General features: G+C 49.1%; 5 protein-coding genes across 10 annotated transcripts; 2 read left to right on the forward strand and 3 right to left on the reverse strand.

The window, feature by feature from the left end:
• Positions 1-956: 956 nt before the first annotated feature.
• On the reverse strand, positions 957-2,148 carry FVEG_04894 (transcription initiation factor TFIID subunit 13). Of its 3 annotated transcripts, none has more exons than XM_018892814.1 (2): positions 1,859-2,148; positions 957-1,803 (listed from the first exon to the last, which is right to left on the reverse strand). In XM_018892814.1, the coding sequence occupies exons 1-2, from the start codon at positions 1,917-1,919 to the stop codon at positions 1,373-1,375; spliced, it is 492 nt and encodes a 163-aa protein (XP_018749588.1). In that variant the 5' UTR covers positions 1,920-2,148; the 3' UTR covers positions 957-1,372. The 3 variants fall into 3 exon arrangements, with proteins under 3 accessions (XP_018749588.1, XP_018749587.1, XP_018749589.1); XM_018892815.1 differs by having other exon boundaries at positions 1,017-1,795; positions 1,859-2,104; XM_018892813.1 differs by having other exon boundaries at positions 957-2,148.
• A 79-nt stretch (positions 2,149-2,227) lies between these two features.
• FVEG_15566 (hypothetical protein) lies at positions 2,228-3,475 on the forward strand. Of its 3 annotated transcripts, XM_018904723.1 has the most exons (4): positions 2,228-2,372; positions 2,424-2,533; positions 2,586-2,667; positions 2,716-3,475. In XM_018904723.1, exons 1-4 carry the CDS (start codon positions 2,370-2,372, stop codon positions 2,734-2,736), a joined length of 216 nt encoding a protein of 71 aa, XP_018749590.1. In that variant the 5' UTR covers positions 2,228-2,369; the 3' UTR covers positions 2,737-3,475. The 3 variants fall into 3 exon arrangements, with proteins under 3 accessions (XP_018749590.1, XP_018749591.1, XP_018749592.1); XM_018904724.1 differs by having other exon boundaries at positions 2,424-2,667; XM_018904725.1 differs by lacking the exon at positions 2,716-3,475 and having other exon boundaries at positions 2,424-2,715.
• A 3,754-nt stretch (positions 3,476-7,229) lies between these two features.
• On the reverse strand, positions 7,230-7,870 carry FVEG_04895 (hypothetical protein; the record flags this gene model as incomplete). Its single annotated transcript, XM_018892816.1, has 3 exons — positions 7,230-7,524; positions 7,697-7,704; positions 7,769-7,870. The coding sequence occupies 3 exons, from the start codon at positions 7,868-7,870 to the stop codon at positions 7,230-7,232; spliced, it is 405 nt and encodes a 134-aa protein (XP_018749593.1).
• FVEG_04896 (hypothetical protein) lies at positions 7,389-12,387 on the forward strand. Of its 2 annotated transcripts, XM_018892818.1 has the most exons (3): positions 7,389-8,174; positions 8,247-9,470; positions 9,690-12,387. In XM_018892818.1, exon 3 carries the CDS (start codon positions 9,777-9,779, stop codon positions 11,691-11,693), a length of 1,917 nt encoding a protein of 638 aa, XP_018749595.1. In that variant the 5' UTR covers positions 7,389-8,174; positions 8,247-9,470; positions 9,690-9,776; the 3' UTR covers positions 11,694-12,387. The 2 variants fall into 2 exon arrangements, with proteins under 2 accessions (XP_018749595.1, XP_018749594.1); XM_018892817.1 differs by having other exon boundaries at positions 7,389-9,470.
• A 693-nt stretch (positions 12,388-13,080) lies between these two features.
• Positions 13,081-17,573, reverse strand: FVEG_04897 (hypothetical protein). The gene is made up of 3 exons (XM_018892819.1): positions 16,974-17,573; positions 13,875-16,907; positions 13,081-13,816 (listed from the first exon to the last, which is right to left on the reverse strand). The coding sequence occupies exons 1-3, from the start codon at positions 17,124-17,126 to the stop codon at positions 13,724-13,726; spliced, it is 3,279 nt and encodes a 1,092-aa protein (XP_018749596.1). The 5' UTR covers positions 17,127-17,573; the 3' UTR covers positions 13,081-13,723.
• Positions 17,574-17,779: the final 206 nt, after the last annotated feature.

A 17,779-nucleotide genomic window follows, 5' to 3' on the forward strand; every position in this document is an offset into this window, starting at 1 on the left:
GATATACCATGTTATTTAGAGATCCCCCGAGCTAATTGAATCAAGAGTTCAAATGGCAACTGCATGTTTCGGTGCTCCAACTCATCTTGCTATACCGACATCACTTCCATCACTTTCATCCCTTCTTGGTTTTATCGGTGTCATTAGTTGGTGACCTTCAGAGTTAAATTCTACAAGTAAACTAGTTACCTACCATGTAGTTCCATAAGATGATAGCACTACCTCAAACTTCAATCTGCGACTTTCGGCCTGCCTGGGGAGAGAAAGACTGCCTACTATACCTAGGTCAGCATAAGTGAGTTATGCAGAGCCTACACCCTATATTACAGATGGGCTTATTGCACATATGGCATCCAGGTCGATGTACCTTAGTTAGGTTATCCATTAGATCCAGGAGTCTAACATAGCCCCATATCGAGTTAATCCTGAGGCCATGGATCGCTGAATAGGTAGGTACTTGTAGATCTTCAGTATGTGCGACCCATTGGAAGCAGCACTCATAAGCCAGTCGGCATGCCCCTTTCCGTAGTATTCATACCTCTCTTTCCCCTCGATTTCTCATCGGCGCGGGGGCCTTTGACTTCTCGAACAAATCTTGCTCGCAGCCACTACATTCAAGATTCTGGTGCTTTTATTGAATCTTCGTGAACAGTCCCAAACCGCCTCATGCTTCAGTCGCGCAATCAAGATGCCTCTCCTATCAGGCCCGGGATATTGTTGGTCTCGTGAAGGATGCCAGAGATATTGATCTTGGAAGCAGGCACTGAACCGGCGCTCTGACATGCCTATACATCAACCACTGTTTCATTCCACCCTCTTGCAAGTATTGTTTACCAGATTATTGAGATACCTATACGACGGCAGTACTGGGATACATACAATTGTCCTTAAGGGCTACCGCGGCCCCAGCAAAGATGCAATCCTCCCGTATGTTCGCCGGTTTCAAGTCTTAGTGCTCCATGGTAAGAAAGTTCATATAAATACATTGGGGATACATTGATATATATGGTGCCGTACTTCAGAATCAGTCATTCGCTTATATGTATGCCAACTGATATTAAAATGGACCAGGGCTTTGACTTGGTATGGCAGCTACCCATCCGTGGTCAAAACCTCAATATTTAGTGCCTAGACTCTGAGCTATTAAGATCCCATAAGGTTCCGATTGCTCCAATGCATGCCACCCGACAGCATGAGGATCCTTTGATTATTAGGACGTGTCTTTGCTTGCTCCTCGCTGTAACTCCAACCCAATCCACAATAGTATGCTCTAAACGCCTTGCCAACCCACGACAATCTCTCTGTAGAACGCCGAAATAGAATCAAGTGGTAGAACGCCCAATCGTAAGAGCCCGGCTCTACTCAATTTCTTTCATCGCTTCTTACCCAATGCGTCCAGCTCTGCTTCAGCATCATCGTCAGCTTCACCCAACTCCTCCTCGACCCTTGACGCCGCGGCTCCCACTGCTCCTCCCGTCCTCGTATCGGATTTTTCTCGCTTCTTCTCTTCGTCCGCAGCATCCTTCATGATCTCGTCCTCGCCATCGCGCAAGATCTCACGAGCCTTCTTGATCTCCTTTTGCTTCTCAAATACCTCTTGAACTTTGCCCAGGAACGCGGGATTCTTACGGAACGCGAACTCAAAGTCTTCGTATTTGATCTTTTGGCGGCCTGAGTAATTAGCTGCTCGTGTCGCCTCGAAGGCGATGGATTGCATGAAATCGGTGAGGATTTCGTCGAGTACTCGCACGGTTTCTGGGAGTGGGTTTTGAACATCGCCGTGTGCGTAGAGTAGCTGTGCCACTGTTTTAGAATCAGCAAACGAGGGCCTTGACAGAGCGAGCGGGAGACGACGTACACTCTGCATGGCTGAAGTTCATCTTGCCGACATTCTTGCCGGCACGCGCTCGAGGCTCCATGATGAATGTGGTTGATGGCGCCTAACGCGCTTGAAGCATGTAATGAACAAAAAAGAACAGGGATCTGGTTAGGTAGAGAGATAAAAGTTTCAATGAGATCGCTTCTGAAAATTGAGGTCACGCACGCAGCCTCGCGATAGACATGCAGTTGAAAATACCAGAAAGATTCATGTGCTCAGCTCAGCTCAGCGCAGCCTTGCGACAGCTGGAGGCTCAACCTGGGGGGTTGTTTAGTGGGGTCCGTAGGTAGCTCTGTGGGGGTTATTTCCAGGTACGTCACCCTGGGCTTGGAAACACGTCGCGGCTCCGGCGAATCTTTACCCCTAAGCACAGCTTGTCGCATGTGAGGTGAGAAGGCAACCTTACGTTGAGTTTGACACCAAAGTTTACGAAGGAGATAGACGATCCCAATACCTCTTCACCATAGCAGCAGTTTATCGAGGCGTCAAAATGGTATGCGCTGGGCTCTACAACGGTGAATCAACGCACTAACAGTCACTCTAGTCCGCCCTCTTCAACTTCCAATCTCTCCTCCTCGTCCTCCTGCTGCTTATATGCACGAGCGCATACGTTCACCACTTTACACCTGGCATTATGGATCGAAATAAGAACGGGTACGAAATGCGACTCACGCCGTTATCGCGGAGACGGGGCTGACAACACTAGGTTCATGGGCATCTTCTGGAAATGCGCGAGGATAGGAGAAAGACTTAGTCCATACATAAGTATATGCTGTGTCCTCATGGCTGTACGTTATACTGCTCCATATGATTTTGAAGGCGCTGACCATATTCAGGTTTCTATCCTCCTCAACTAAGCACACTACCACTAATGCCACGTTTGTTTGTTTGCTTTTAAAGATATCACGACTGGTCAGGAGTTGGAGCGGGAAGAGGTGACAACCAGGTGGGAGTGTCGGCGCCGTTTACCAAGTTCACTAAACCTCATATCACGATCATGAAATACTTTCCCCATTTCTCTTTCGCAAAATATACCCTGAGAGAATCTTTGAGCATACCATCCCGGTATATGCTTGCGTTACACCACGCGCTCAAGGCTTGTCACACAGACAGCTAATCTCTGAAACACGGGAGGAAACTTTGATTCAAGTACCTGATGTGTTTGGTCAGATCTCCTTAGGAGAGTATTGCATGAAGTATCACAAAAGTGACATGAAATGTGATGATGGTATCTGGAAAGGGTTGCAACTCGACAGGTACCTTTGATGCCACATAACCTCCACTCTCGAATTATGCGCGGTCCAAATTGTTTGCCAGCGGCTCGATGAATCTCAGATATCATAAACGCTATTACCTCATTAGGCATGACGGTAATTGGTATTGAGGGAAACGGGCCAATCTGTCTTTGGGTCTTTGGTGGCTCGGACTAGGAACTCACTCAAGTGGTAGGTCTTAGACTGTTATACACAATTAACGACAAAGGGAACCAAGCCCATGTACATATGTATATAGCAGTGTAATGGGACAAAAACAAAAACGAGAAAGGAAAAAAAAAACCACAAGCTGTTCATTCCGTCTGCAGGTTGATTAAGGATGTCACATCGGCAGCGACGAGAGTTGCAACCTGCATACATACCACTGAGCACTGAGCCGCTGTTTTCATATTTGGTGAGGCTGGCCGACCATTGCTCTAGACCATTCAATAAAAAGCAAACCTGTGTGTGATTGGCGTAGAAAAAGAAAAGAGAGGTAACAAACCGAATCCGGGGTTGGATAAGGATAATAATCTTTCAGTGTCAGATTGTTGATGTACATGCAGTACAGTACTGTAATATTAGGCCAAGGGCCAATTTTGTTGAGATTCCTTCAGACATATGGGAATTGTTGTTCTCAGAGTGAGGAGCAATCTGATCACTGCGCATTGGGCTGGTATGTTATGCTGATGAAATAACAACAATGATCCAAGCCAGATGCACAGTCCTAAGACACTGGTAATGAGATGTTTTGTACCATCCTGCCACCACCCTACGACGCCTTGACACACACACTTGCAGATTGCAGGGTTGAGGATCACCATCAATGATCAAGACAGTACATACTGCCCGTAGTCAGTCATTAGCAACGCCCAACGCCGTCATATGCGTGCGACAGAGGCGCAACTCTTGCATGATTATGATTGCACACTGAGCACGGTCGTACACATCCACACACGACCTAGACCATCCTGCATAACAAAGGGAATCAGTAAGTGGTGTGCTGACCGACCGAGTATCAATACCTCCCTCCCATACCAAACCATGCCATTCCGAAATGCGGCCTTCCGCCGCTCCTTGTCCGCGAGGCTTGGCCTTAGGGTTAATAATACCACCACTATCGCCGTGCCGTGGATCTGCTCCGGCCCCGAGCTTCTAGCCCCGAACTCGGCCTGAAGCTTGAGGTGGTCCCCCCAGTCTGACTCGCTGCAACACCACCTACTCAATTCATAAAATGAGCTGCAACTCGGCTGTGAGGTGAAACCACCACATCGCCTTCGCAATGAAACTCGAGTCTTGAAAGCTAGGCGCCTTCAAGTATAGCCCTAAGAGAATCCCAACTACAGAAAAAGGGTGACATGGCACACATACATATACGAAACGAGCTGACGGGGATAAGGAAGGGAAGAGTCAACGGAAAGGACGCTTGATGTGGTTGGTGTATACAATTAACCATTTGGATGGACGCTGACACCACGTATGCAAGGCGAAGTTAGGTGGTGATTCGAGACGGTGATAAGACATTTACGGGGAGGGAGGGAGTGCTTCTTCTTCCTCTTCCTCTTCCTCTCCTTCTTCCCTTCAAGCAGGGACAGGTGCTGGAACAAGGTGGCGACATGTCCCTGACTTAAACACACCTCATCGCCCTGCATCCCTCACTGCCTGACTGCATCTCTTGAGCATAGCTAGGGAACCAACGTTAGCCAACATACCTGGTGGTTTGAGAGTACGAACACACCCAGCCAAGAATCAATGAGTCGCTGGCTTCAGAGTTAGTCCACGGAGAGTTCTTTGCCTTGCATAGAACTATTACCTGTCCCGCTTCGCCGGGTCTGGTTCTCAGTATGTACGTAGGTGGCCAACATTTTTGGGTTTCGCTAGACCCGTAACAACCAGGAGAGGAACAAACAAACAACCCTTTATGAAGTATATTTGTAGTGTATGGTCATTTTTCTCCCTGAGACCATCAACCCCGACTACTTGCAAAGCCGTCTCAATCTCTTTCACTTCGCTCGATTTAGTAATTCGCCGATGCCCAGACGGGAGGAAACCTTCCATGCTCTCGAGAATATTCTGATGCAATTTTTGCTGGGGTTATACTGATTGTATCCTCGCCATGTCCGATATGGTGGTTTCCGACCTGGGCTGGGCTGACGGAACGGGACACCAGGATGCCGCCGCATGGACAAAATGAGCTGAACAAGGGATTGAGGCGAAGCAGCTGATGAGCCTTATTAGTCAGAAATTTGAATACTGTATTTCCCCCATGGAATAAATAGAGTTGCGCACGAAGAGCATTCCAATAAGAGACGGCATCTCCGATTCAAGTTTGGCGCGAAATGCCATGATTTAGATTCCAGATTAGCGACGTGGAAATGAAGAGAACATTGCTGTTACATTGGTGGTGCAGTTGGTGGTGCAGGCCTCGAACTTTTTCAGTCGGCTGATTCGGAAAACCTCATTGATGAACCTGCCGGCCAGTGTGCAATATTATGTGGTATGCAGAAAATGAAAGTTGCGATCAAATCAGCCACGAACTGTTGCACCGGAGTCTGAATCTCAATGCCACTGCACCTATTACTACGGCGGTGAAAGAATCACATCCATTTTCATGGCTTTGCAGTAACCTTGGGCAGAGCAGCATTGCAGCCAAGTTTTGGGCTGTACTTCAAACATAAGTGCATTGATGCGTTGGCCACTTCGTGTCCTGGCGGGTGGTGATGTGGTTCCACACCGATGATGTTTTGGCTGCTGTTCTTGCTGTAAATGATGGACCCTTTTCGGCTTGTTGTCAATCCTGACTCACAGAGAAACTTCAATACCCTGGCAGTGTGTGCAAACAGGAGCCCAAGCCCGAGACTCTGGGCCTCAGTTTGTGAGAGACCATGGTGTTGAACAATAATCAGGGCTTGCACACAATTCTGATGAGAAATGAACCGATGCTCACGACTGAGCTGATGCACGCTTCGTGGTCACCCTTGTCAGACAAGGACTCGACGAGGGGCCCGTCCTCAAGATCCTCTTAGCAAACACACCACAACGACACCACAACCATCCGACGCTCCTGGACTTCCAGGGCTGTACGCGTGGAGAGCTTGATAGGCGCTGGGACTTGACTAGATGATCGAAGCGTGGGTTATTAACCCTGACAAGCTGTCTGCCCTGGACATTATTCACCATTCGGTTCGCTATTATCAAAGGTCCCAACAATATGATTGTAAACATCCACCAATCCAGGTCAATGAAGCGGATTATTCAGTGCTGCCGAGGCTGCTGTGCACCGTTCATATTACGAGGGTTCGCACATGGAACATGTCTGTACATCGAAGGGATAGATCAGATTAGTCCGTACTCCGTACTAGAAGAGCAGTACCACCAGGCTGGGATGCACTAGAGATAATACTGGCCAATTGGCGAGACCGAGATTGGTGAAATGCCTTCGCCATGAAGCTGGCCACTTTTCGCACCAAGGAAGGCTGTGGCCGTACAACCTCATTGAGCGCCTCGGCGAACTTTGCGTCTTTATCTGTTATGTGAGACGATATACCTGACTTGCGTTACAATTTCACAGCGGTCTGTGTCGACCCAACTCACCACCCGGACCCTCTTATGCCCGTCATCATGATAGAACAGAGCATGTGGTACATATGCTTCACTCTTCTCGTAACAATGCTGCAGCGGCGTCGTCCTGCCCGTGGCGAGGCGCAATCATGCAGTGAAGCCAGAATGGTCCTGACGGAGACCCAGAAGACACGGCATTTGTGGTGGTGGCGGTTGGCGGCGTGAGCGCATACCGTCTGCGTAAAAAGATTCTGTCTGGCCGAGGTTGAGGATAGACTGCCGTCACAAATCCAAACACTACCACAAGTTCCATGATTTTACCCTCATCAGTCAGTATTCGGATTGCTTTGTTGGCGAGCATGGCAATCAATGGGACATCAGGGCCAGCCTGAGCTGCAGATTGATTCGTAGCGGCCGAAGCTGGGGCGGCTCATTAGTCGTGCCCAACTCCAAGTCCGCTACAATATGCACGCTTCTGGTCCGTTTCTAGATCAGCGGCGGTGGATGGATCTTTATGTGACCCGCCCAAGAGCGTGCTAGTGCGATGACGATGACGGATGGTCCCTGGCGTGGAGCCCGTGAGCCCTTGTGCCGTCCCTTTTTGGAGTTGTTCCAGGCGTGACCAGTGTGGCATGTTGAGTGCTACTGTAGGCAACGCAATCCATTGGTCCCGAATGACCATTCTCCCCTGGAATCGATGGACGAATCGGCGGGCCAAGTTTGGCTATCCCTGGCCTGTTTGGGTCGAATGTTCCTGGGACTCGATCCGTCTTCGGCAAGTGGAAGTCTGACCCTGCTTTGTTTATTTTTGTTGATGTTGGTTGGGTTTCCCTGCATTTTTGGTATTATACACATGGGCTTTCATTGCAAGTTCAATGGCGATAATGAGAATGTGATTTGTTTTGCATCAAGTGGTATCAAAGGCGGAAAGTATCCGCATATCAAAGGGGCCTCCCTGTTTGAGGCTTGGGTGTACTTACTTGGCCTTACCTTCCAAACTTACATGTCGCCCTGCAAGTGGAAGGACCCGTTATCCCTCCAAACCTACCGCAGGCACACGCACACGCACACACACCTCATCAGCCAAACTTCCACTATCGGTCATCCATCCCAACCCATCGCATGCTATCTCCATCTTCATCACCATCTCCTCCCGCATCCCATGGATGACATCCATGGCGAACCCACTTGTCCCATCTGATGGAAGGATCACACACTGTGCCAAAAGCGTATCTTCACCTCTCGAATGAGTCTGTGGGGCCATCATACGTCGCTACGCTACGTTATACAGTGATGACCATGGATTTGCAGCGCTTCTCGTCATGACGATGGCCTATATCGGCAAAGACTTTCATATCTTGCATTGGGAGCGACAAGCATTGTATACACTGTACAGAACAGAGCAGATTTCTCCTCCCGTGCATCTGTCACTTGCAGAAAATGAAGACTCGTTTAAACAAAGAAAAAAAAACAGAGACATGGTGAGCCCCCGTGATACCCCCCTAGACTGAGTCAAGTAGCGTCTGACCTTTGATTCCCTACTCATCTAACAGAGACGGGAAACGGAGACTATAGCAGCAACATGGCTCAGATCCGAATATTGGAGGGTCACGTTGTCGCTGCAGTATTAAAATTGCACTCCAACTCCCACACTTACTGTACAGGCTTGCCCTAGGCTGGTTGGGTGCCAGGAATCAATCCGAATTTCTCAGCTTGCTTGGTATTGACAGTTATCGATTCAGACTCGAATTCCGTCCCAGTGGCAATACCTTGAGTGGTGGCTACCGACAGTTTGACTCACTAGCTCATCTAAGCATCGATCGCTTCAGCTGAGTTTTAATGCCGCCCGCCATTTGGGCGAGAGGGCATCTACAGAAGCCACTGTGTTTTCCACTGGATTCCAGGGGCGACAGCCCCAAACCATTCGCTGTTTTAGTTGCATCCAGTGCAACTCGCTCGATAATTGCCTGCTGTACGGCTTGCCTCACCCAGGTGTCCTTGTGGATCTCGTTGAAGCCACACGCCCCTCCTATTTACAGGGACCTCCACGCAGCTGCTATTAGGTTACTTCCTACACCCTGTAGGGGTTATTCTGACTACCCAAAGATACTTTGGTCGTTAGTTACCTGATTTTGCCTCTGCGTCTAGGCCCACCGCTCCCTCCAAACTTCAGCCATGCCACGCGATTAAGATGAATCCGCGCTTGGCCTCCCTTAAAAAAATTCTAGCCTCAGGAAGGCTGTGGCATAGGATTACTATTGACTCGGATCATAGTTTCGATGGATACTTCTGTGTCTCGTAGCCCAGCTCAGTCTAGCCAGCTCCGTCTAAGTGGCTCCCCTGCTCGCACCCCAAACCAGGATGTAACCCATATATCAAATATCCCCGTCTCCCGTCACTATCGTCCCCTTTTCTCTCTCTTTCCCGTTCTTGATGTTTCTTTTCCTATTTCTGTTTTTTTCAAACACCCGTGTCTTGGTTATATACAACAAGACGGCTTTGGATATTCCCCATACTTTGTTTTGCATTGCAATATAGATCGTTGCCTATTGCACTAGCCACTAGACACATTCACTCCGTCGAAAAGCAACTATCCGTGAGAAGAAGAGAATACAGACAAATTAGGACAGCATTGCATACAACCGAAACGAACTGCGAGGCGACACACCGAGAGCACATCCACAACGAAAGAAGAAGGGTTATCATCTGTACTGTCACACAGCCGTAATTGGGTGCACACAAACCTACGCTGTCCGCTGCAAGTTCACTGGATCCTTGTAAGTCAACCGCATAATCTCAAAACCACCAGTCTGCGACTCGCTCGACCACTGTTCCGTCTACTGCTTGTCACTCAAGGCACAATATCTGGCCGATGAATAGTTCTTAGCCGAGTGCATCTGCAACTGGCCGTATAGTTGCGACTGCTTGGTTTCATCCCGAAGCCCATGTCAAGCTTTCGCTACAGTTCTTGTTATAGCTAACACATACCGCATCAGTTCAATTGGAAACCTGGAATCAGTTGACAGACACTCGACTCAATCATTGAACCACTTGGAGGGCGAAATCAGTAAATTATCATCAACATGACGGCGGATCAAGGGTTCGGAGGCCCGGTCGAGCGATCGCGGCGGAGTTTGTCTACCTCAGGACCTGGACCTAATGGTGAGGGAGAGACAAGACCTGAAAAGGAGAAAGCCCGAAAACCATCCACAGACGAGAAGGACGATGCTATAGCTACCTCGCAAGTCTTGCCTCGCCGATACGATAGCCCTTCTGGTACACCAGCCCCAGTAGCTGCACCACTATCACGAAATCCTTCAGAAATGTCAACAACATCTAGTCCAGGACCTGACAGTCGGAGATCTCCTGCCCCATCACAGCCCTTGGAACCTCCTGTAACGAAATCAAGTCTAGGAGAGCTCGAGGTTTCCAAGATCATCAACAACCCCAAATTGAGGCACGATATCAACTTTGACCCTGAGCTTCACTTCAGACCTAATGTGGAGGGCGATAAGGGCCGAAGAAAGCACGATCGTGCTAGCATTTTCTGGACGACACTCAAAGAGGAACTGGTTGAGTTTATCGTGGACCGGGACAGTTTTTACGCCAAGCATGGCACAGGAGACGACTGGTGCTTGCCAAAGCTTCTCAAGTCTGTGAAGGAGATCATCCAAACCCTTGTGCCCCAGCGCGACCGACAGTTTCTGGATGAGGGTCTGAACGTGGAACTGCTCATGCAACAGTTTCACCGAGGCATTGCTGATTTGGAGAAGCTTGCTTCGTGGCTCTCACGAGTCCTCAAATCTCACTGCGCACCAATGCGGGACGAATGGGTTGATTCGATGTACAAGCAGCTCAGCAACGGTAACAGTAACAACGATGTTGAGGAGCTTGTCAACGGCATGCGAAGTTTGCTCAGTGTTTTGGAGGCAATGAAACTCGACGTCGCAAATCATCAAATACGCTGCCTTCGACCTGCTCTCATTGAAGAAACAACAGCTTTCGAGCAAAAGTTTCTGATGAAGAAGCTGCGAAATCGCAAAATGGATATAGGCGATGCCAAACCATGGTACCAAGAGGCTTCTCGAACTTATCCTAACGGTGCCGGGAAGATGTACTCATGCTTTGGAGATATGGGGGTTTTCTTTGAGGGAATTTCGCGGTCTATGCTCCCCTCTGCTGGAGAGAAGCCTCTGCCTGGTACTTTCTTCTTTGATGAGGACCGACTTGGACGTGTTCGATCGGATATTCTGGATGCCATCAACCTAGACGTCTGCATGCGCATGTACGAGGATCTTGAGCGTATTGCGAAACTCAACTCGCCCCCTGCTTTTGCAAGCGCTATGTCAGATGACCACGAGTTCAACTTCAACACTCCTCCCTCGAGCTCAAGACCTTCCAGTGTTACACTGAGCTCTGCAGATTCAGCTTCGTCATCACCACGTTCCTCCATGGTCCTTCCCCTCTACCTCAACTCAGAAACTAACGAAGCCAAAACAAGAGCCCGAAATCTCCGCGACAGTCTAGTTGCTCTGCTTCAGCAGGCACCACACGACCAACATTATCACGAGAAGTGGCGCTCAATGGCGCCCTCTATGGCTCTGCAGATCTTCCGATTCACCAACGCCCCCATGGATATGCTTGTCCCCTTCGAGGAGAAGCTCCTGGAGAACGTTTGCCGCATCTCCTCACCTATCTACAAGGAGATGGAGGAGGCGTACCGCATTCGCCTGCTTAACGAGCTCGCCATGCGCGTTCGCTACTTTAAGGCTCTTTCAGGTGTATGCTTGTTCTCCATTGCCACTGGTAATCGTGTACCAACAAGTAGCCGCAGCCTGGATGCAGGACGAGACCGAGACCTGGATGCAGCCATCCGCATGGGTCAGCAAGAGGGTGGCATCGAAGATATTGCGACTCGTATCGCTCATGTGGGTGTTGTCCACTGGAGGATATGGGCACGCATGGCATATGTCGACGAAGACGACATGTCTATGGACTAATCAGCCCGCGGCGGAACAACATCATGTATCCATTTGTGTCACCAATTCGTTATACCCACATTTACCTACTTTTTAATGTCGATACATGATTAACTACGCAATATCGGCTGGACCGCATTACACACACTGGCACACAACCTCACGCACACACACACGCACTATGCAATTCCCTGGCCTGGAGCCGTTCTGCTCTGTCTGCCAAGGGAGTGCAGATTTTTCGAGTCAATATTCGGGTACCTACCCAAAAAACATACAATGGTCGGCGGCTCTCTGCATTTACTCAGTTATCACTGCATGTTCTGCACTTTTCATAAGATATGCTTGTTTTGGTTTATTCTAACCCAGTCTGCGTTTGCAACTGTGGCGTTACATGGTGGATAGTCTTTGTTTTATTAGGGGATCAGTGAAACCGGCCCCTTTTGCTTTATTTGATCCAATGGCGCTTTTGGTGTTGTGCATTGGAATTATCGAGTTGTGGTGACACTGACGTCGTACGCGCAAGCACATGACCTCTGCGGCTTCAGGCCGTACAAACATGTGCGCAGCTTATTCGCATTTTAGATCAGGCGCACGCACATATTTATCTATCTGACTTGCTCATACTGGAGATCTGTTTCTTGAACACACGTGGCGCGCTTATATGGCAAATAGACTAGACAGAGAAAGACTAGAAGAAAATCTACATGTTCTGCAACGATTGGTCCCTATCTGTGATTGATTGACTGTTTTGCTGAGACTGTCATGCCAGCTTCTGTTCTTCTCAATGAGATTTTTGGTGGTAGGTTACACTAACAAGGTGTCGTGTAAGGTCAGTTTAATTGTTCGACAAGACCTACTGAACTATTCCCTTGACCTCCAAACAGTTTCTTGTCAGACTTGACTTTCCTTACGAGGGATAACGCAAGGCCATACATAACTGCAGCAGCATACAGAATGTGAGAATGATGCCACATGATGCCTCCCGTGTGACTACCACCACATGTGACTTGCTCACCGTATAAATGAATAGTCCGTAGTTCAATATGTCTACTGCCAGGAATGGAAGTTGGCCTTTGTAGTATCCGTTTGTATTCAAATTTCCTTCGCTTCCCTTTCAATCCTACCCATAAGGTACTAACTAAGCTTGGCTTGTTGACTAGTATCACCGCCTGTATCCTCATCCTTCCCTGAGTAGGATCCATGGGGAAGGGTAATTACAGAAATTAAAGGAAGTCAGCCTTTTTTTTTTTTTTTTCGTCTTTTTTATGGGTCTTGGTCGCTATCATAGGCACTCAAGTTGAGTTCGAAGAAATTAAGTATTCCCATTTGGAGTCTGCTTGTCCAATAAGACAGATTAAGGCGGCTTCGTAGGAGTATAAGGATTAGCGAATAAGTCGCTGAATACTCCCAAGAAGTAGCTCATGTCCGTATCGATATACCTAACTCTCCGTGTTAGCTTCCTGTTCTTGATGGGTCTCTTCTAAGTCAACAATAGAACCGAGAGAGTTTCATTAATGTCTAGTCTGTTTGTTAAGCCCTTTTAACAAGTAATGCACCCATCCAAGACATATTATGGCATGGTGCTACGGGGACAGCTTCACGAGAGATGATCACAAACTGAGGTGTCCATCCATGGCGCATCAACATGACTAGGGGATGCCAAAGTCTCAATATTTCAAGGCATTTCCACAGAAGGCTTTATAACGAGGCTGGAAAATCGTAATCATCGAATGGTAATCAGACCAAGACTGCCATCTCTTACTCAAAGCCTCCCGGCCACTGTCCAGCTCCTAAATTCCATCAACAAGTTCCCCCCCTTTTGCTTCCGACTTTTTAAGAATCATGGATTCATCCAATTCGCATTAACTCTTGAACCCCCTCCAAGAGCAACTTGCATATTTTGCTCCCAGCCTAAAAAAAGATGAACTGATATCTAAAATCACCAAATCTAACTTGTTGCCGCTCAAAGAATAAACCGCAATAAACAAAACTCCGGTAGTCAAAATCGGGGACGAAGCTTAATATACAACCCCAACATCTCAGGGGCCAGCTCATTGAGGGTTCAGGGAGGCTCTGGCAGATCCTTGATCCCGCTTGAATTTAGCAAGCTCTTCCTCCAGCTGGCGTGCTCTAGCACGTTCCTCCTGTTGACATTAGTTAGCAATTGCTCCATGCATAAGACAACCTGACATATGAACATACCTTGAGGCTCTCCTGGAACTTCTTCCTCTCTTCACGCATCGTGGCCCTGAATTGCTCACTCAGCATCGAGGCTCCTCTGCCAACACCACCATTTGGTGGGATTGCCTTAAGTCGTTCGCCATCAAGATCCTCTTGTAGCTTGGTAATATGCTCACGAGCCTTCTCCATATCTGCCTCGAGGCGCTGACGAAGTGTCGTAACCTCTCCTTCAAGAGCCTTCTTTGCTGATTGGACATCCTGAAGCTTGTTCTCAAGCTCTATCTTTTCTCGTTCGGCACTAAGTGTCTCCCTTGTGACCTCCTCCAGCTCTTGAACAGTTCCAGCTAACTCATTCTTTAGCCTTGTGAGCTGGTTCTGGAGCTTCATCACCTCGCCACTAGTCTTGATAGCTGCGACATCGGCGGCTCTCTCTGCACGGGATCCATAGGCTCCGTCCAGTTCCGCTTGGGCAATCGTGAGCTCCGTCTTCATCTCTACGAGGTTCATGTTAAGAAGCTCAAGTTCATCCTCCTTATCTTTCAGCATCTTCTTTTTGGCTGCAAGCTCTTCCTTTTGGCCATCCACCCGTTGCTGCAAGGACCTGGTATTGTCTTCTGCCATTTGCTTCGATCGATTCACTTCATCGAGCTGCGCGTTAAGAGCATCGATCACTGAATCGACCCCAGTCAACTGGTTGCGAGTATTGTTGCTTGAAGACTCGGCAGCCGACAGCCTCTCTTCGAGTTGTTTGATGTCGGACTCAAGAGCTGCGATCCTGCTGTTGCGCTCCTCAAGTTGGGCTTGAGCGGCCCCTGCAGCTCCAGCAGCTCCTACCAAGTCTGCTTGAAGAAGTTCCATGTCAGACTCGAGATGCGTAACCCTTGCATTTCGTTCTTCAAGGCGGGCTTCAAGGTCATTTGCCTTCTCCAACTCGGCCTTCAGTGTAGAAATCGTCGCACTGTGTACCTCAACCTGGTCTCGTAGAGTACTGACTTCTTGAACCTCGGTGTGAAGAGTAGCAATCTTCGCGTCCCGCTCTTCGATCTGTGCATGAGCAGTATTGGCCTGCTCAAGCTCGGACTGGAGCGCTGCAATCCTCTTGTTTCGTTCCTCGATTTCACTCTGGGCCGTCTCCAGGTAGTCCAACTCTGCTTCTAAGGCAGTGATCTTGCTTTCGCGATCCTCGATTTGAGACTGCGCGGCAGCTGCCGAAGCTGCCGCGTTAGCAAGGTCGGACTTGAGCTGGTCGAGGTCCCTCTCAAGCTTGACAATCTTCTCATCCCGTTCCTCGAGTTGAGCGTGAGCTGCACCCGCCGCACCCGCAGCGCCAGCTAAGTCGGCCTGAAGACGTTTCAGGTCTGCTTCCAGCTCGGCAACCTTCCTGCTGCTACCCTCAGCCTCAGCCTTCGAGGGGCCAGCGTTGTGCGCAACACTACGGGCACTTTCGAGTTCCTCAAGGGTCTCTGAGAGCATTGTCTGGGCAGTCATCGCATCTCTCTCAGCTCGAGCCAGTAGAATTTGTGTCTCATCCAACTCCTCTTGTTTCCTTGCTAGCTCTTCATCCTTCTCGGCGTCTGATTTGTTATTGAGCTCGCGCTGTTGCTTGATTTGTCGCTGGAGCACAGATTTCTGGTTCTTGAGTGTAGTGGCTTGGGAGTACAGCCACTGGACACGATTAGAGAATCCGGGAAGGCTGAAAGCCTCCTCGATATCGAATTCATCGTCAGAAACTTCGTCATCCTCATAGCCTCTCTCCATGCGAGCCCTTCGACGCTCCTCTTTCTCCTTCTTAATCTTGGCGAACCCTGTCTGCATCATGTTCCACAAGTTCATCAAGATCCTCTCAACCTGGTCACCGTCCTGTTTCTCGGGTGGCCCGGCCTGAGCTGCCTGCACGGCGCGTTCTAGCTCCGAGTCGGCAGTGCGTAGTGCATCTTCAAGAAAGTCAAGCTTCGTCTCAAAACTATCTTGTGGTGAATGAGGTACGGCCGGGTAACTGGGATCCACTGTGAGGAGTAGATCTCGTACTTGCTGGTTTAGGGACTCGATGCGTTTCTCGAAAGCGCCGTCAGTCTTGACGGTTTCGCCAGAAGACTCTTCCTGTTCGACCTCGATGGCATTGAGACCCATCTCAAGGTAATCCAAATGGTTGTTGAGGAGCTCTCCTGGTTTCATTCCCGAAACTCCAAATGGGGGATCATAATAGTCTTCGTTCTTGGAAGGATTGAAGCGAACAATCGCATCTCGCAAAGAGCCGTTCAAATTCTCGAGTCGTGCCTCCATCTCCGTTATCGATTTGACCAATGAATTAGACTGGCCCTTTAGATGTAGATTTTCATCCTTCATCTTCTCCATCTCATCTCTCAGCTGATTTTGTTCCCGAACCGGTGATTTAAGGGGTATCTCTATGGGTTGCTGACGGGGTTGCCCTCTCGTTGAGACCCCATTGGCTTGGTCGTAATAGTCATTATCGTTGAAATAGTGCTCGTCTCCGGTGCGATCCATGCTGTTGCGTGTATAAGTATATAGGCTCTCCGGGCTGCCAGGCATGCCATTGAGGGGTTGAAATGGAGGAGTGAGATCCTTCTTCTTATTCGAGGCCTTATGAGTGAGTTGAAGAATACCAGCAGTATGCTCCAGGAGGCGTCTTTGGGGCTCCATAAGTCGCTTTTCAAGGTTGAAGAGCTCCGCAGCCAATTCTTCGCACTTCCGCTCGCTGGCCTGTCTTTCCGCCTCTGCTTCCTTTGCGCGAGCGTGATCGCCGCTATTACGACCCAGTAGACTCCTTCGCTTCCCATCCAGTTTTCCGGGATTGTATAGTCTCGCCATCGAGATTGCGGCATCTCGGTATTTGGACTGAATGGTCAGGTTTTGCCGGGTTGACTCGACACGCTGGGATAAGGACTGGCTTTGCTTCTTGAGGTCGTCCACCTCTTCTTGCGACAGAATCGTATACTCTTTGCTATCAGAGAGGGCTGTTTCGGTTAAGAGATGTACCTGGATCGGGTCTCGGAGGTCGACAAGCGCTGAACTTTGCGGTCGATCAGGGTTCATCTGTACACAATAAAGATTAGAAGCCGCAGGTCCATCAGCCTCCACGACGGTGGACAAGAAGCGTACCGGATTATACAATTGATGGTCCTTTGCAAAGCCGTTTATTATATCGCTGCGGTAGCCCTCAACAAATATCTTTCCGCGTGGGCTTGGTGCTGGTGGTGACATCCTATTAGAGCCATACCCATACGGGCTGCCCTCTCGCGCGTATGCACTCATGGTTTCGACGGGCTTGGGATCGTGCTGTGTAGGTTATGAGGACATTGGGTAAAAGTCGGACTGAAGCAGTGCATAAAGATATCAAAACACCTCCATAGAGAGCAGTGAAAAGGCTGGCAAGTATCCAAAGTTTGGACAAAAAAGTGGTTGACCGGGATCCGTGTCGCGCCGCTGGGCGAAGCTGAGCTGAGCTCGTGATTAGTTTAGTAGAATGGGTTGGATGTAACAAAGGGGGCTTTGCGCCCAGGAGCCGCTGAGGCTGAAACCCGCAGAAAATCGACAGCAATACAACAAAAGGGTCTCGAGTTACAACCTCAAAGAAAGAGTACAAAAGTTGTGAGAAATGATGCAAATACTGGGGACAGAAAAGGAGAGGTCGGGACTGACCATGAAGAAAAGGAGGCCCATCGAGAACCCAAAGAGTAAGGTAACTTAACTTAAGTTATCGAGTGGGACCCTTGTGAAGACCTCCACTGAAAGTTGAATTACAGCAGTTGAGCTAGTGGTCTAGGCCGAGTCAGGTTGGTAGGTACGTACCGTACCTGCGTAGGTAGATCCCTTACCACACGTGCCAATGGACTTTCAGTTTTCAGGGGTTTCGCGGCGGCTGGACACGCTGGGGCAAGGCACAGGAGGGGCGCACCCGCATTACT

Source organism: Fusarium verticillioides, chromosome 4 (assembly GCF_000149555.1).
Source record: "Fusarium verticillioides 7600 chromosome 4, whole genome shotgun sequence".
Classification (NCBI taxonomy): Eukaryota; Fungi; Ascomycota; class Sordariomycetes; order Hypocreales; family Nectriaceae; genus Fusarium; species Fusarium verticillioides.

Coding starts and splice junctions, on each gene's coding strand:
- FVEG_04894 (XM_018892813.1), bottom strand. CDS start 1,867: ATGCAGAGTGTACGTCGTCTCCCGCTCGCTCTGTCAAGGCCCTCGTTT.
- FVEG_15566 (XM_018904723.1), top strand. Junction 2,534..2,585: donor ATGGATCGAAATAAGAACGG/GTACGAAATGCG, acceptor TGACAACACTAG/GTTCATGGGCATCTTCTGGA. Junction 2,668..2,715: donor TATGCTGTGTCCTCATGGCT/GTACGTTATACT, acceptor GACCATATTCAG/GTTTCTATCCTCCTCAACTA.
- FVEG_04896 (XM_018892817.1), top strand. CDS start 9,777: ATGACGGCGGATCAAGGGTTCGGAGGCCCGGTCGAGCGATCGCGGCGG.
- FVEG_04897 (XM_018892819.1), bottom strand. CDS start 17,126: ATGAGTGCATACGCGCGAGAGGGCAGCCCGTATGGGTATGGCTCTAAT. Junction 16,908..16,973: donor ACCATCAATTGTATAATCCG/GTACGCTTCTTG, acceptor TATTGTGTACAG/ATGAACCCTGATCGACCGCA. Junction 13,817..13,874: donor AGTTCCAGGAGAGCCTCAAG/GTATGTTCATAT, acceptor TAATGTCAACAG/GAGGAACGTGCTAGAGCACG.